Here is an 18,953-nt window from a genome sequence, read left to right on the forward strand (position 1 = left end):
CAATCCTGCCTCAGGCAAATGAAAAATCCTGAAGAAACAAGTTTGCCAAATCTTTCTGCAGGTCACCGACGCACTGCTGTTTGCTCCTAGATTCAATGGCCACAGCGAGCAGAAAGAAAAAAGTCTTGCAGAAAAAGAGGATGCTGATGTGTAGTCAGTGTAAACAACAACACAGTTTAGGAGACCAACTGTTAGCCTGTCTGCCAGACTCAAAACAGTGAGCTCTGCAGCACAGTGATTTCTTCTATAAGCACAGAGAATACAACATATAACCTACCCTTTGTCTGAACTGCTACTGTAACTGAGACAGTGATGTTTGTGGTAGAGATGGTAGTAATATTCACCACGTAGTTACTGCCAGAGTTGAGATCTAAACACACCTTTGGATTATCTTCACTTGTAGTGATGTTAAATACTGCATCTTCTGAGAATGTCTTCTCATCCCATCTTTGGCCCAGTATGTGAAACTATTGAAGGATTAAAAAAAGTGATGGTGCAATTGATTTGGGCTCTCAAAAATACAGAATACTAGTTCAATTAAGCCTTGAAAACCTAGGATAACATCTGCTTTAGAGTATCAGCTAAATGAAAAAATAGGTTCACGAATAACTGTTTTGGCACAACAAAATGGCTTAATAAATTAGGTTATTTTCTTTGGGCTATTAAAATGATGAGTATTTTTTCATAGATTTCTACAAAAAATAGAAGGCATCTCTAACAGGGATCCTACAAATACCTCCAACACATACAGTAAAGTGTGAGTAAATATTCTTTTTAAGACACAGACAGAAGCTCTATCTGCTTGCTACTTGCTTTTCTTTTTTCTAGCTTTTCACCCTTCTGTAAACAGAAGCAGCAGTAAGACTGAATGACCAACAGCAGTAAAAGGTAAGCTTCTCTAAAATCATTCCAGCAGTGAAAAATAAATCTCCTCTTTGTTGGACATGAAGGGACAGACAAAGCTTACCTAGCTATGTTCTGAACTTCATTACATGCACCCTATGCCCACATCATCCTCATTATAGTATCATCTCCTGCTCATCATATTCTGAAGTGTCTTGCAGACAGTGGAATTCAGGCAAAAGCACATTACACCAGAGATCCACAGCTTGCAAGTTACCACTGGGTACATGAAAAGCTGGTTTTGAACTATTATAATAACTGGGAACTATTATTTTCTTAGCAGTGCTAAATAAAAGCACCCAAACTAAAAACCCATTGTTTTATAGCACAGGGGGAGAAAGGCAGATTGTTTTCCAAAATAATAACCCAACCATGAAATTATCTTTTACATTAACCTATCCATCCTGGGGATCCTAATTAATTCCCTTTTTATTTTTTCCCTGTTTTTGCATGCCCAAACAACCAACCTTGATTGGGATGTTGTCATTGTCAAACCCTGGGAATTTTTATCATGTTGTTTTGGCTTTCAGTAACACTGACTGAACTGTTTTTTTCTGAGAATTCATATCTTAACTTATTCATACGTTTATAGATTAGGGGGGGGAAAAAAGTAGCTACCAAGGTTGCTTTAAATTTCCATGAAAAACAGTTCTAAAATGTTCACTTGCAGTTGGTTGAATCTTTTGAGCAAGGCATAGTATTTCAATATACCTTGCATTTCTAGAACAAGTTAAATCCAGTATCTGCAAGTGATATACTGTTTACTTGAAATGTTTGCATCACAGATAGGGACAGAGCTCCAGTTTTGCAATGTTTTCTGTGTCACTGTGACCTGGAGCTCTAGAATGGTATTTCATTAAAACCTAACTTGTTTTGAAATGCTTCTTACAGTTTCAAGCAGGTGGAACAGTAAATCAACAGCTTTTCAGTTTTTCACCAAACTTTAAGACAGGGATTTGTTTTTCTCCTAACCCAGATCAGGACAAAGCTACTCCCAATCTCAAATATAGCCTCACTTACTGTATAAATCTCTTGCACTCCCAGTCTTCCAGTTTTCCTTTGCCACTTCACACACGTTTCATTGAATATGGACAAATTACTGAACAATTCCTCCTCTGTAAGCAAAAACAGGAACACAGAATGAATACAGTTACTACTTCTCAAGCAAATGTTTGTATGTCTGGAGCAATGGTTTATTTCTTCCTTTTTCTCTGTTGTTTTTTCAAACAGAAAAATAAAACAAGGTAGGCAGAATTTAGGTAGTAAGCTTCCCCTTAACTGTGTCAGCTCCTAAATTAAAATACTTTAGCCTTAAACAAAGTCTAACTCAAGAAGCATGTTCTGACCTAATGACTGTGAAGTCCTTAAACACAAAGCCAGCATTACGTAAACTACTCCGACTAATGAAAACAAAATACTTTGCACTTTAATGTAGAACAATCTTAATTTTATTAACTTTACAGATCTTGAAAACAACATTAAAACTAAGTTACAGTTCCCTGAAAGCAAAGTAACAAGCTCATTAACTCCATCTGAAGACTGATACGTCCTTCTATATAAAAACATACATATACAACAGCATTGCTTCTTACACAAGGAACGTCAGTACACACTAAACTAAAGACTACAATATTTCATACTGGCTGACTAATCCCTGCAAAAGAGCCAAGCAGAAAAGATCTTTTGCCTTGCTTTGGACATTCCTCCTAGTCACAACAAAACATATACCATCTATCTGTATTTCTGTATTCCTGGTCTACGTCTTTCATTAAGGTGCATTTATGACAGTATCACACCACCAAAAATGAAAAGCAATAAACTGTGCCCCAGTTCCACTACTTCTGCCACTCCTATATTGTCCTTGAACTTGGGTGCCAACATCTGGATCCTGTGACATGCAATGGTCTGTTTTCTGAAGAAAGAGCCACTCATAAATCAACTTGAAGTCTTTGTAGACCATTGGATGTCGTGGATTAGTGGTCTCATTAAGCTGCAAATAAAAAAGTCAAGCGGATTTAGAAGAGCTGTCTGTAAGATAAAGAGGCTAACAATAAGCCAACAAACTTAGATAAAAATGCTCTTCTGAATACAACAACCTTCATTAAAGCCCTTTAGGAAAGCTGCTGTTTTAGATGAGAAAAGAGCTTTTTTTTGTAGCTGAATAAATGACTCGGTTCATTATTTGAATGGGTTGCTTTTTCACAGCTGCAGTAAAACAATTTCCAGAACAAAAAGTGGATTGACGGAATGAAGCCTACAGAGTTAAACATGTAGGGAGTACCGCTGTAGCAACCAGAGATAAATCCCTCAACACACACTTGTGTTCATCTACATACATTCAAGAGCTGGTTTATGCCCCAAAGAAAAAGCACAGCCAGAAGATCAACTCAAACTGACAAAAACCAAAAAAGTGTTCAAGTCAGGTATTCAGGCAAGGAAAGAAATCTTACCACAGTGGCCTCCTTGGAAGGCAGAACCGGTAGTATTTTTTTCTGTAACTACATCTGTTATGCTTTCTGAACCTTCAGAAGGATGAGGCCACCCTGCAATTAGCATTCAAACACAGAAGAGCTGGCAGACTTTTTCCTCAAAAGCTTCCACTCTAAATGAGCAGGAGTGAAAGAGGATGAAAAGCTGTAAGATGCACAGAAGTAACACCACAATGAACTAGGCTTTCGGAGAAGACTGCTCATCTTACTGCTCACAGGCTCTTTGTTCAGATAATCTAATGTACAGTAAGTGCTAGGTTTAACACAGACCCCAGTAGCTTACATACACTATCCAATAACAACACAAGGTTTCTCTGAGAAAACTACTCTTGCACCTATAAGGAAACAGGTTCTTGACAGATTAGTTCTCCAGTGAAATCTATCGGTGCCTGTGTCTTCCAGAGCTTGGGAATTCCCAAAGTGAAATGCAGTTTATGTGCCTGGCCTCAGGGTGACATCTCAGCAGACAGTAGCATCCAGGTGATTTTCCAACTCACCTGATTTTGATCAACACCTTTCACTCAGACTCAGAATGAGACAGGAGAAGTGAAGACCCTTCATTTCTCCATACTTCACCACTAGAAATTTCAACTTGTGATTAACCAAGAATACCACTGGGTGCCACTGCTGCTCCACTGACCTCCAGGTTACCCTCACAGACTCCTCATCCCAATTGAAAGGGACTTAGAAACAACATGGAAACGTCTTGAGACCAGAGCAGAAGGGTGGAAAAACATCCTTGAAGGGTCAAATACTGAAAGGCAAACGTGGCAGAGGGTAGAAAGATGTAAATGGCAGCTGGCTACTATCATCCAGGTCACTGGTAAATGTAATACAAATGAGAGAAAGCAAAAAGTGGGCAACAAAGTGATTCAACAGCACCAGCCAGTGTTGGAGAGAGAAAAATTATGTTAAGAAAGCCATATAAATCAATTCTCAGAAGGAAAATATTGAGTGATGGTCTCAGGCTCCTTTACTTTTAAAAGCTCTGCTAGGAAGGAATGCCTCCCTCCGTGCTTGAGTGTGTGTGAAAATCTTACATACCGCATAAACACTGGCACTCTCATGCTCCTTTGCCTTAACCCTGTGCTGTGCAGACAAACCTTAATCCTTCAGTTAAGGAGTTCAGGTCCCAAGTACTCAGTGTTACTATTTGCTGACACAGAAAAAAATGTAACACACACAGCTCCTTGTCTAAATGGTCTTTACAACAATGTAATTTCTTCCACGCACACAATCCACTAGTCCTCAGTTGAAAGAGCACTTGACTACCAACTGACCTCAGCTTGAGACACACCTTATCAGTGAAGTATTTCAGAACTCGCATGAAAAATCAGTATTTACCAGAAAGCACATAGAACCAGTTCCAATCTGATATTCTATTTTCTGCAAGTAGCTAAAAGAGCATTCAGAGCTGCAAATTCACTTGCAGAGCTCTTCTCATCAATCCCTGTACATACATAAAATTTAGGGGGAAAAAATAATCAAAATATTAGCTTCTTTGTATGTTTTGCTTGTCCAATTATGTGAAAACTGTGACTGATGCTACAAATACCATCTGCTACTAACAAACACCATACATGGTTAGATACAGAAATTACCTAAGAGCAAATGACATTTCAAATAGGACTTCTGCTTAGACTGTTTCAAGGCACCTGTTCCACAGTAACCTTTCTAAGTACATATGGAATTTATTTTACAAGAATCACTAGTATTTATACTTTTTAGGGTAGCATAATACATTTGTTATGAGGTTCTTCACATTTTGAGTAACACACTTGCTACCAGTTTCACTAGGATTGCAACATTTCAGCAGGTATTTACTTCCAGTCCCAAATTTCACACAGGGGAAACCGCAAGGAAACAGCAAAACCATAATCAGAGAGAGTCATGCAGGAAGGACCAGACAGATAGCTAATGATTTACTACTTCCTTTGATCTAAGAATGTTACCAGGAGACAGTCAGGAGCAGAGTAATTAATGTATTGAACCACACTGACAAAAACATAAGAGATGCAATTGTGAGCATACTTACAAAGGAAAGATGTGCTAATCTAGGTTGTCAGACTAGATGAGTCTAGAAGGGGCTGGATTAGAAATACACAAGATTTACTCCCTAGCTGAAATCAGTTGCAAGACTGGAGACTTGTATTTGCCATCACGAACTGGGTAATTACTAATTCAAACAAATAAACAAAAGCCTAAAGCCACACTTTTTTGTTTAATTGGCACTTAAAATAAATTACCAGATTACTAGATGTCCAGATTTAACATACCAAATTAATCCTTTACAAGAACTCAAGCAAACCAGACTCTTTTCACTGATTATTATAATTATCCCAATTGTTCAAAGGGGTTCTTACTCCTGTAGAACAATGGGGTTTAATTCAATGCCCACAGATGTGAGTTGCACCTCTTCTATTAAGGTCGTAAATGTTGACAAATTATTTACATATGGCTGTAAATAAGAATCAGGAGAGTGACAGTTAACTCACTCATTGTGGTGTGGTAATAACTGATCCTGTCATTAAAGAAACGTTCCAGCTGTTGTTCTGTATCATGTCTTATTGTACAAGTGAGGATGTAAAAATGGACATCCCAGAGAATGCCATCTAGAGAGGAAATCAGTCACTGGGAATAGGGATGAAGCATAGGGGAAGATGGGAAAGTGAAAGCAAAGCAAAAACAACTCTGGATTAAAAAGAGAGTAACTAGACCCTCTCATTTGCATAGAAATTATCTTTGCTACAGGTCTACAGTCAAACAGCACCTGAAGGAGGTCAAGACATTCAGCTAAAATCTATTTGTGGATGCAGAGTCACAATACAAATAAATGTAAGCATTCTGAAGCAGAAAATTAACCTTTAGTGAAGGACAAGACAGTTCACATTGTATTCAGTGAAAGGTAATGTACAAAAAGTCATGCACACTCAAATAGAATGTGCACTGGTGTAAAGAAAGACTTTTTCCCTAATTGAGTACCAGGTTCACAATATACTGTGCATTGGATCACCCTTACCTTTACACACCACAAACGTGAAGTCTACAAGCTGCTGACAGTCCTGACCACCTAACACTTCAGAAGGGTCTCAAACTGACAGGTAAGATTTCTGTGGTGTCAGACAGCATTAAAGGAACACGGGTCAATTTTCCCTTTTGACTACAACAGCTGTTTCCCACTGCCCGAGTTCTGGAATGTTTTACTGATAATGAACATTACCTTTCCATGAAGGTCAGATTTACTCCCTCCTCCAGCCTTTTTACACAACCATGGATTCTTCCCACTTACGTGCAACAGTTGCTTCTTTGGCAAGGAGAATATTTCACTTAATACATCAAAGAACACATCAATTAATGCATTTCTAAAAATAATAGTGAATAGTGGTGCTGGACACTTCTGAATACTGAGAAGTTGTTTCTTAGTGTAGAGTTGTGTTTTCTTTTCCTTGGATAAAACCATGGAACTTGGACAAACTGTTTTTCTTAAGACACAATATTGTTGCTACCCACACCAATAGATGTTAAGCACACTGAAAACGAACAATCTCCACAGTGAACAGACAAGGAGTAGGAGTAGAGCTGCAGAGCAGTTTTTTAGGATCAGAAAAAAAAGCAGCAGCCAACCCAGCCTATCTGCTTGTAGCTGGGACTAGTGCCACTTGTGACAGAAAGATAGATCAGATACAGTGAAAAAGCTCTCCAGCGACTAGGGTATCTCTAGGACTTGTGACTGGGAAACTGGAAAAAGCCTGATGAATAGTATAAGGATGGACTCTGCAAACAGGATTAAGAAAGCTGCAGCAGGTAAAGGAACTATTTCCCTCCAAAATATCCCTAACAGTTTTCCATTTAACACAGAAAACGACACCAGACACTGCCCCTTTTGTGCATGAACTTACCCCTTAGTAATTGTGGAGACTGGAAAAAGTATTAAAAAAATAACTTAGAGGTGCACATCATATTAAGAAAATGGCATTACCATAAACACCATAATGAACCTCAGCTTTCCTTGATTTGCCCAAGATAAAAGTTGTCAAAAGTTATGCTGTGTGTGTGTCTGTGTGTACGTGCTTGCAAGCACACAATCTACACATACTACGAAGGGAAAAGATTTTACTTCAGCATCTATGCTAGCCCTTCCTTTAGTATCAAAAGTTTGTGTCCAAATTCAATGAAAGACAAACAACTCATTTACACATTTTCATTTCAGACACCCTTCTGTTCATTGTGCTGACCTTCTCAAAATTATTATTTTCATGGACTTGGCAAAGGCTTAGGATACACACTGTGTATCACCACCATTTTCAAATGCAGATTTAGAAACAACAATCTCAGATTGTCAAGATACAAATCACCTTTTTTCTGGCCTTCTTACAGCCATGAAGAATAATAATAATAAAAAAAAGTCCTTATCCATGGAAGCCACTCAGAAAGAAAAACATGAGTGGGAAGGCTTCATTATATACTTTTCATTTTCATAAAAACGGCAGCTCTAAGCTTTATGTTTCCTTTTGTCCCATTTTGAGCTCACACGCAGAACAACCTCTCCTGGTAAGATAAATAAAACTACCAAAAAGCTCTGGCTGACAGTTTCTTGTCTGAAACTGACAATGGGAAAACCAAGCTTCTTGTTTCAGACTATTCTGTACTCCACAACAGCATGCTATACTGCTTTATAGCCAAGGCCCTTCCCTGAAAAAAAAAACAGAAACATTATTCCCACAGGGAGATCTTGTTTTCACCCCGGAAAAAAACCTTCCAGATTTTCCACAAAATCCCACCAGAGCTCAACACAGTCTGTGCCTGGAATAACAGCACACTATTCCTGCACTGGAAATAAACGAAACCACACATTCCTACCCTGTGGGGGGAAAAGAAGTTATTTCAGAACAAGCTTAGATGATGTCCAGACTCACACATGAAGGATACCAGACAGCAGGTATTTAATTGCTGGTGTGTTCTGTGCACTTCAGCCTCTTGAGTTTACGTAAACATTTGGTAAAGAAAGACTGCAATCCAGCTGACTATTGTAGACTTCACTATGGATGGTTTAATCCAATCAGCATCTCTCAGCAAAATGAATTTTATCAGACAATCTTATTAAAATTTACACGATCTACTACTAGATGTACTTACATATATATATATATATAGACACACATACATTTACTATATACCTCAACAGAAAATGCATTAGACAATGCAAATAAAGGGCATTCCACAGCAATCACTGCCTAAGAAATGGGAACATGCTCAGTGGCAATTCTTAACTTTCTTACTTCTAATGAGGTTTTTCATACAGTAGGAAAAGACAAATGGTTTTCCAATTTCTATCATAAGTTATTTTCAAATGGTACATGATTTTTTCTCATTTTAATGGGAATTGCTGATTAACTACACACACCCTTAGGGTCACATACATCTGAAAGGCATTAATCTGAAACAGAAATTTCACTTCATTTGGAGGTAATTTGTTGCCTCAGTAAAAGTGAAAAATGAAGGAAAGAAGAAGTAAAGAAGCTGAACTTATTTCCTATTCAGGATTTATCTGCTGTTTGGTTTCTTTTTCAAAGGACTAGTTAGGCTTGCCTGGATGCATTAGGCTATTTTAGAGCTTTTTTCCATTCTACTTGATCGTAACTCTCACTTCTTTGGACATCCAATCCAACACCTAGAGCTGGAATCTACTTTTTTGCCTCCGGCAAATATCTTGTTGAAATCCATGGTAATCCTGTGAGTGCAGTCTGCAGGTTCAGGCCCTTGAAAGCTTCATTGTGTTCAAGACAGAACCCTTGGCACTGCAAAGACTGACACACCTGATTAACTTAGCCACTCTACACAATGCTAGCTTCAAAACCAATTCAGAAAGCAGAGCTATATAAATTGCCTAAATGAAATATGAATTACGACTTTTAAAAAAAGCAGTTCCATTTTTATTGGGAGACTACAAAAAACGAGAGAACTGCTGTTCTGCATGCTCATTTTATTTTATGTCAGATGTTTTATATTTGCTATGAATGCTTAAGACATCAAGTGAGGCAAGAGAGGCATCAAATGGCAACTCTTTATGTAACGGCTTGGTCTGTGAAGTGATAGCAGTCAAAGACACATCTCCAGTCCTTTTGAAAAACACATGGATATTACAAAGCTACAGGAACATTACCATCTGCAAAAGACAGCACTGCTACTTAAGAACAACAGATGGACAGTCACAGAGCTATCTTGTGACACCCCTTTCTAATGACACAGAAGAACACTAAGGAGTGCAACAGGCATAGTCCAAACCATCTGCCATTTTTTCACTATTGATAAAATGTCACTACATCCAGTCTCCAAGCCCACTATATGACACCACATTCATCACAGAACTCCCATCTCAGGACTCACGCTTTTAGAAGAAAATCTTTCAGGACTGAAATTCCAACAACTAGACCTAGACTGGAAAGACAACCGTGAAAAAATTTGGACATTGTTAGAGAATTAAAATAAAAGGAGTTTTGAATTCGGTCTCTCCTACTTTAATTACAAGGCACTGTATGGTATTAGGCCCATACCAAAATGTTATTAAATGCCTTCTGCTCATCTGATGATGTTCTACTGTCTTTTAAAGCTGAAGGTTCTCAGTGCAGCAATGAAATTGCAGTTGCATTAGCCCATTTTTGTTTGAAATACAAAGCAAGACAGCTACAGAAAGACCTGTGGCATCCACTAGAAATTGTTGCATGGTTAACATTCTCTTCCATGACTTTTCCATCCAAAAGAAACACCATGTTCCAAACACTGTAAATCAGAACGGGATTTCTTGCCTTCATCCTTCCTCCTGTCCCTAACTTGAGAACAGGAATGACAAACTCTTTAAACACCACATCCCACAGCAACTTCCTACAGTAATATTTACCTTTGCATACATATGTGATATTTTCCCATGACTGATCCATTGTGCATTCTGAATAATTCCTGTCTCCATCAAAATAATATCCTTCTTTACACTGATAGTACACTCTGCTCCACAGATTAGTAGAGTTGTACCAGATCATTTCTGTGTGTGGAATCAGCAAAGGTTTGCCACAGTCTATTTCTGAAACAGAAAAAAAGGGATAACAAAACCTGAACATTAGAACAGGCAAAGCATATAAAAGTGTTTAAGAAAGAGAGATGAATTGTCCAAGCAAGTAACACTTTACTTTTTTTCACTTCCTAGTTATTTCTAGAAGCCAGGCCAGCCATTTAGAACCCAGAATTTTGGGAGTTGGGACTTTCTAGCAGTGGGGCATTTAACCTTCTAAGATGAGCCATCAAATAAAACAATTTCTTGGTTAGACATACAGAAAAAGGATCTCTAAGCCAATTTTGACAAGTAGATCTGTCTTCCCACAACACTCTCTTGTCCCCCACATGCTATTTATTCCTATTTATTTAACCTACCATTACTAACAATAGATCTGAAAAATGACACAAGGCCCAAGGAGTGACAGAGAAGAACAGTATTAAGAAGGTTATGTTCCTTTGACACTGCATTTAATTAAAACTTTGAAAAAAGGAGAAGCTGCGACAGAAAAGCAGAAAGAACACTTCTGGGGGAAAATTTGATGGGTTATTCAGACCACTTTAAAGATAAATAGAAAGCTGGAGTAACGCACTTATCAGTAGTTTTCAGAATCTTCATAATAAAAGTAGGGAACAAAAAAGGAAAAAGAGCAAACATCAAATAAATGGAAAAGTATTATTTAGGGTTAAAATTCCCTTTCAAATCCACAATAAACATGACGCCCCAACAAAAGATTCTGTGCCACTTAATTTATAAGGAGTAAACAATGTATGAACTAAAATCTTACCTTTACTAACATTTATATGCAGAACACAAGTGCTCTGAAAACCGTTTTGTAAATAATAGTAGGTGATTATGAAATTCTACTCAAAAAAGGCAAAGCAGTAAAAAATAAAGTGTATAGAGTCATCATGATCTATGCAAGCTCTCAAGATATGCACTGCAACACATCCGCTGTCATGATTACTTCTACTTTCATAGGCCTATGTGTATGAATGTATGTATCTATTAAAATCATAAGAACAAGCTTTAGAATAACAAATGTACATGCTTAACTTATAGAAGGAAGTATGTGATGGGATTCAGTAACTTCTGCTGCTTAACTCCAGCTATCTGCCCATGGCTATCCTGTAATGTGACTGAAAAGCAGAAATGCAGAATTGCATTTCCAGGTACCACAGCAAACCTTCCCTTTAGTCTGGTGACCCAGCGTAACAATATTAAAGAAGATTCTAAAAGTAGAGAGTGGTTGTAACAGAGACATGGCACATTAAGAAAAATGACAACATTTGATTGCAATGAACAAAAGACTCCGCACCGCTGGATCAAGCTCAAAAGGTATTAATAATCCATTGAACAGAAAAGTGTTGTGTCACTGTAAAAACTGATTAAATACTGTAATTATACTGTGGTCACATAAATTAATAATATGAGCTGAGAGTAACAATATACTAGAAATTCTGTTGGGCTATTTTTTTTTTTTAATGTACCTTTGTGATTTTTCATCTCAAAGAACTTGTTTGGTTATTGTTCCAAATCATAGTAACAAGAGCAATTTATGAATCATGTAAAGTAACAATAGCATGCTTGAGCAGTCAATAGTTTGCAACTGGAAACTGTCTGAATATGGGAACTTTAAGAGGATGCTAACTGGTGGTTCAAATAGTGGTTCAAATTTTGAGTACTGGCTTCAACCACAGAGTAGATATTAAGCTGCAAATTCAGCTGAATTTTCATCTCATGGAAATCCCATGCATGCATGGGGATTTTTTTCCTTATAATGTTAACTTTTAACAGTTGCAACTTCATTAGCAACAAAGAGTAATAAACCATTTAATATATGGCTTTTTATTTTGAGACTGAACTTCAGATGTCAGAAGACTGTATAAACTGCCCCAAAAAAGATGTCTCTACTTGCCAACTGTTAATTATCATGATGGCTGAAACAGTATCAATGCTACATAAAACTGAAGGCTGATTTGACTGACCTTTGCACACCAGATCTGCACCATCCCACTGTCCTTTGGCATTACAGACTGCAGTCTGGTTGCCACTTGCAATAAAGTAACCATGAGCACAGCCGTAAGTAACTTCACTTCCATAGGTGGTCCCACTCAGAAATGCTGGATGCGCATTTAAGACAGAAGGTGGAACCCCACAGTCCACACCTAGGGAGAGGAAGAAAGGCAGATAAACTCATAAATGAAGATTAACTCAGAAGTAATGATGGCTGCACACCCATGAGTACTTATTTCATCTTTATCAACTAACCCTCTTTTCCTGTGGTAATATTCCCATTAAACTATATGACTTTTCATTGCAAGACAATTCCTTTATTAATATTCAAGGAAGCTATACTCTTCAAAGATACATTGCATCCAAATACTTAAATACAAAAAGGGGATCTGCTCCACCTACTTTACTCTGCTGTTAGAGACAGATCTTACCAACTTTGACCTACCTTCAGTGGCCAGCTTCATCATGACTATTTAAAATAAACTGCTAAATTACCACAGGAAGGAACACAAAAGATAAACTTACTGATTTTCCTGAACAAGAAGACATTACACCTGGTCAGGAGAAAATCTTAAATTAGCAATTAAGACTTATCAGGGAAACTCTCAGAATTTCAAGAGTAACTCAGAGGTGTCTTTGCCAATATTAAGAAACAAAAAAAAATCAGACTTGCTGTTTTTACAAAAGGAGAAGTCTTAGTTGAAACCCAGGAAAAGAGCTTGCAATACAAAGAGGAAATATGTTTGCAGTTTTAGACTCATGGGCTGTTTCTTGGTACTGGATGTATTTTATTTCAACTAACTATAACAGATGGCTCAAAACCTCCAAACTGACCTACTGTTTGACTGTAGAATTTAAAAAATCTCATGGAAAAGTAATCACTGAAAAATATTAACAAAAAACAAATGTACTAACAACTCAGAAGGACTGCATTTCACAAGCTTTCTTTAGGGACCTCTTTAGATTTTGGGCACTTCCTTTTTGTTTTCAAATTCATTGTCCTTTACTTATTTGGGGGCAAAAACATTATTCCAATTGCTTTATTTTTTATGCCAGTAATTTTGTATTAAACTGTTCTGTCTTTCCCTTCTCATTAAGCTCCTAGCAATATTCAGTATTGCGCTTTTCCCTACCACACTGGTTTAGCATCCTTTATTCTAGTTTGTTCACTTCCCATGGACACACATACAAACATTTCATTCTATCCACTCTCAAAGGAAAAGAGGGGGGAAAAAAACCCGAGGAAATAATTAGAAACAAAGAGAGCTTTTGTATTTTGAGAGAAGGAACTTTCCTCACTAAGGGATAATTTTCAGGATGACAGCTCTCTCCTGTAGAATAGTTGCACACAGTCTAGCTTCTGCTAGCTAGCACTTCAAATATCATTTAAGTAATATACAGACTTTCTAACTGCTCAAAGGAATGCAAAATCCTGCACTGGTAAGCAGCAATACTTCTAAAGTAGGGGTGATTAGAACATCCAAGCAAGGAAAAATTTTAAAGATGCTCATGGGAAACTTTACACTTCAGAGCTGTGAAAGCATTTTCTCACGCGCAAAGGCTCTTAAAATCATGAAGACTATCCACGGATGAGGGGTGATGTGGTGCCTCTCTTTTGCATCTACAATCAACCTTAGGAAAAAACTTCATAAGCTGTCAGAAAGACTTTTTTCATGAGATGTCACTGATGCCTTCCAAGTCAGTGGCCTTTCCCATGAAATGCTGTAGAAATCTAGTTGTTTTCTAGCCTCGGTTCTCAGACACAGTAAGTTACATTGTCTGTAAAAATGCAGGGATCAGCATAAAAAATGACGTAACACTAACAAGTAGAGGTGGCACAATTTTATAACCTGTCCTTTTCTTTTTTTTTTTTTTTTTCAAATAGCTGGATCTTGAAAATTTGTCCTTCAGACTGAGGAAACAGTCTATTGTCTTTTGCAAACACTTACCCGTGCTTAAAACCCCGTAATGAAGAATTTAAAACTCTTTTCACCTTTGCAGCTTAAAGTGGCAGGTTCCCAAGTTTCATTTCCAGTACAATATGAGAGCTTTGCCTCATTGCTGTAAAACCCTTCTTTACATTCATAATGAACCACACTTCCTGGAAGCAAGCTGTAGTTTCCCACAATGTAGCCATGCTTCATTCCAGGAGGTGAACCACATCCAATTTCTGCAAAGAGACGGGGTTAGAAGGCCTCACAGTACAAAAATCACAATATAAAACCACTTTAAACTGAGCTGAGCTGGATGTTCACATCACAAAATACACCCCATCTGATGAATCTGCAGGGCTGCCAAAGTGGCAGAAGGTGAGAGTTGAAGAGCTGTACTGGCCACAGCTGGAGGAATACAGTGATCCAGGTACTGAGCTGCTTCTTTACTGACATAGAGCTGGAGGCATTCACAACACCAAAGAGGAGATACTGCAGTGCGATGGTGCTTTCCATGTGTTAGTCTCTTTTCAGCAATGGCTGAATGATTCTTCAACAGAGGAAAATTTCAGGCCACAATGTACTCTGATGGGAAAGGTGAAGCACTGCAGATGGGCTGAAATGCTCTGCCCCTCCGTTCCTCCATCTCACCAAACCAGCCTCCGTACAACACCTGCATTCCTTCAGCACACATGCTTGACAGGGCCCCCGTGTCCTGACTCTGCAAGCGACACAGTCAGTACAGATGTGCTACTTCACTGCAGCACAGGGAGGGGAGCATCAGGGAGACAAGCAAGGTTATCAGCAGCTCTGGCAAAATGAAGCAGAGCACTCCAGTTCAAAAAACTGGCCAAACTACAGGCAGTGAGCTTTACTGATGGCTCTTGTGAAAATTCTGAAAGGAGAGATAGATATAATTGATGCAGTTCCTTCCAATTGGGATGCTTGTGTTGCCTGCATGTTCTGACAACTACAGGTTACCCTGCTAGCACTTTGTGTCTGTGAAAACCTACACTAGAGAGGAAAGGAGGAATGGTTTCAAATTGAGTATTTATTTTATTTTATTTATGGCAAGATAAACAGAAAAGTTTATTGATGTAGGTGGCAGAGTATGTAATAAATAGCTAAACTGTTATTTTATTATTCCTCTCCCTAGGCTTGTCTCACTAATCTGACCTCTCTTACCAGCTATTTATGCTCTCTTCCCCCTTCCTTCATGCAGTGTGACTATATAAGCAAGTGGATTATACAGCACTTCCTTCCTATTCAGACACTAAATACATCACATTAATGACATTATTAAGGTTCTCTGATGCTGCACACCTGAACCACTTCTGAGAGCCTGCATAAGTCATATTCAGTTTCAACTCTATCATCCAGATATCACTGATGAACCCAAGAAGAAAAAAAGTCATACACCAGACAAAGTCTACAGAGAGGGCTTCTGCTGTGCAAACCTAAAAGCAAAGGTGAGAGCAGGTACTAACTACAATATCATGTAAGATCTGATTTTATCTGCTAGCAAAAAAAGCATCCAAAGGCTCTCACCTTTGCATGAAACCATGTTCCCATCTGGATGAAAGGAATGCTCTCCGTTCTCTAATTTATAACCATCATTGCAGTAACACTTGTAGCTTCCTTCAGTATTCACACATCTTGCATTGAGACCACACAGCCCAGATTCCTCACATTCATCTATATCTACAAATTCAGAGAAAAATAGAAGCACTTCACAACAGTTTATTTGTAATTAATTAATGTAGGATCCAAGATTAAAACAAATACAGCATTCCATGAAGTGTTCTATGCAGCTTCTGATGGCTTTTCTCTGAAACAGAGCAGCTCATAATTGCCTAGTGTTCGGGCATCTGAAAGAAGACTCTCACTTTTGTACTCTTTCTGATTTACATGACAAATAGTTTTCAATGTTATCTCCTGCTTCAACAATCTTTGTCAGTTACAACATTCCATGACTGTAACAAGGAACTGGCTAAGTCTACACTAAACACAAACATTACACTCTGTGGGAAATATCTGTATGATCTTATTTTCCTTAAACGAGCTTCTCCTTCTAGACGTATTATTTCTTGGATGAGCCTGTGAAGCAATGATTTGTAACATGGCAAAGAACACAGAATGGAGCAGATTAATAGCTGTGAGAACCTAGACATCAAGTGTGTGTTTGCATCTGTAGCAAAAAGTGCTCTGATAAAGTTTCAGGAGTTCTAAAGTGATGGAAAAAAAAATAAATTGTAGAGTAGAAAATTAAGTTCTGTATTCCTGATGCTCAAAATTAGTTGTGATATCTACCTGTACAGTTAGTGCCATCGTTGGGAATAAATGTCTTGTTGTTGTTCGAGGCTCGGTATCCATCAAGGCAAACACAGTAAAAACTTCCATGTGTATTATGACATAGTGTATAATTTCCACAGATCTTGCTGGCTCCGATCTGGCATTCATCTTTGTCTGTCAGCACATTTAAAACACATCAGAGAGAGACTGAGAAAAGCAGAGTATCCTCTGCTCGTCATTCATTGTGTAACCAGACTTCACCTTAACTATTTTTCTTTCTAAGCTGTGTGGGATGTAAACACTACAAGTAAGCCAGCATATTTACACCATCAGAGGCTGTTGTCACTGGATGAAACTGTAAATTAAGTTTCATGACACTGGCAGAGAATTATTACAGCAGAATATGCACCTCGTCTTCATCATAATGAGAAAACTGAGCTCCGTGCAGGGCCCAGTGGGTGCCAGTGCATGCGAAGGAAGGGGGAAGAGATCAGAGGTGGAGGACCTTCCCCTTTAAGCAATGGTAAACTGCTAGATACACTTAGTCATACACAACATTTGACATCATCCTTTGATTCACAAATTGATTTGTCATGTATGAGATAGTATAAAAAGGACACTATCGGCCACATCAATAAACCAAGGCTGAACACCTTCATGTAACAGACATTCGTACTTAAGAACTGTGTACATATGCACAGTACTAAACAGACCTCTTTGAATTATGAAATTAATTTTTAGCTAACCAGTAATCTGAGGTCACAGGATAAAATCAGGAAAAAAGCATTGATTCTAATTGTTGGTTTTATTGTCTAGTTTTCAGTTCAACGATGCCTAGGTTGAAAAGAAAAATAAAGAGAAGCCCACCACATTTAAATTTATTTTTGGCTCATGCTAGGAAAAAAAATAAATAAACCATACAAATTATACTTTTTAAAGTAAATGTTTGAGAAAACCCTACATTTTCTAAGACAAAATTAATTGTAATCCTTCATTATATACCAGAAACTGAATAAAACAGTTAAAAACCAAGTACAAAACAATACTTAAATCAAGTACAAGTACAGCTCATATCTACCCGTTAAAAAGAAAAGAAAAGGAAAATAAATTCACACATATTCTAGGTTTTGGAAACTCTGCCAAGAACGTACAAAGCTCTTCCTGTGTTTTGAAGAATTCAGTGATATTACTAAAGAAAGAACAATTTAATATTGTACACAGTTTCTTGCCATTTTACAAAGAGGCAGCCTACCTTGACAATGGGTTCTTCCATTGCCTACAAACCCGTAGTTACAGATGCAGACACTTTTTCCTTCAATTTGATGACATGTAGCATGAACATGGCATGTTGCACAGACATCTGAAACTGATCTGTTCACAATAGCTTCAAGAACAAAGAGACACAATTTTTTTAATTTATTTTTTTTTAAATAAAGGACCATAAAGGTGATCTGGTATGGGTAACTGGCACAGAATTTTAAGTGGAGACAAAATCCAGACTGAAAAACAGAACAAAATCTCATCTCCTTCCTCCTACCTCATTTTCAACCTTGCAGGAAAACTGCAGACATAGTATTCAGAAGCCAAAGACAAATAAACAGAAAGGATTAAACAAAATAACTACACTGAACAGTTTTCTCCATCCATCAAGCTTTGACAACAAATGAAACAGCTTTAGAGCAGTTAGCAAGGCTTACGAGACATAACAAACAGCTCCATCCAATATTATTAATCTTTTCTCCATATTAATTGTCTTTCCATTTTGTCTTGATTTCTCTTTCCTCATTTATTGTATTAATTTATTTCTGTTATATACAGATAGTAATGTGGGTAATTTTTTGCCTCCATCTTCACCGGCTATCTCTTTCCTCATACCTCCTGACTTGAATGACCTCAAGACAGGGATGAGGGGAAGGAAGTCCCTCCCACTGTAAGTGAAGACAAGCTTTGGGATCACCTAAGGAACCTGAACATAAATTAAGTCCATGGATTTCAGAATGCTGAGGGAATTGGCCCATGTAGTTACGAAGCCATTCTCCATGATATTTGAAAAGTCATAGCAGTCAGATGAACTTCCTGTTGACTGAAGAAGGGAAACACCCATTCTTCATTAGTTCCCAGTGACAGGATGAGGGGCAACAACCACAAGCTGGAACATAGGAAGTTCCATCTAAAGATGAGAAAACACTTCTTTATGGTGAGGGTGACAGAGCCGTGGGACAGGCTGCCCAGGGAGGTTGTGGAGTCTCCTTCTCTGGAGATACTCAAGACCTG

The 18,953-nt window shown here is 38.0% G+C and overlaps 1 protein-coding gene across 1 annotated transcript in view; it reads right to left on the reverse strand.

The window, feature by feature from the left end:
- Positions 1-18,552, reverse strand: part of SUSD1 (sushi domain containing 1) — a 41,908-nt gene extending 23,356 nt beyond the window's left edge. The window contains exons 1-9 of the mRNA XM_010005470.1: positions 18,534-18,552; positions 17,932-18,063; positions 16,698-16,853; positions 15,936-16,088; positions 14,450-14,626; positions 12,429-12,608; positions 10,291-10,470; positions 1,924-2,018; positions 278-467 (exon numbers count right to left, since the gene is read on the reverse strand). Of these exons, the coding sequence (XP_010003772.1) occupies positions 278-467; positions 1,924-2,018; positions 10,291-10,470; positions 12,429-12,608; positions 14,450-14,626; positions 15,936-16,088; positions 16,698-16,853; positions 17,932-18,063; positions 18,534-18,552 (1,282 nt within the window). The remainder of the gene's footprint in view (positions 1-277; positions 468-1,923; positions 2,019-10,290; positions 10,471-12,428; positions 12,609-14,449; positions 14,627-15,935; positions 16,089-16,697; positions 16,854-17,931; positions 18,064-18,533) is intronic.
- Between the last annotated feature and the right edge of the window lie 401 nt (positions 18,553-18,953).

This window comes from Chaetura pelagica, unplaced genomic scaffold (genome assembly GCF_000747805.2).
Source record: "Chaetura pelagica isolate M959 unplaced genomic scaffold, ChaPel_1.0 scaffold349, whole genome shotgun sequence".
Lineage (NCBI taxonomy): Eukaryota > Metazoa > Chordata > Aves > Apodiformes > Apodidae > Chaetura > Chaetura pelagica.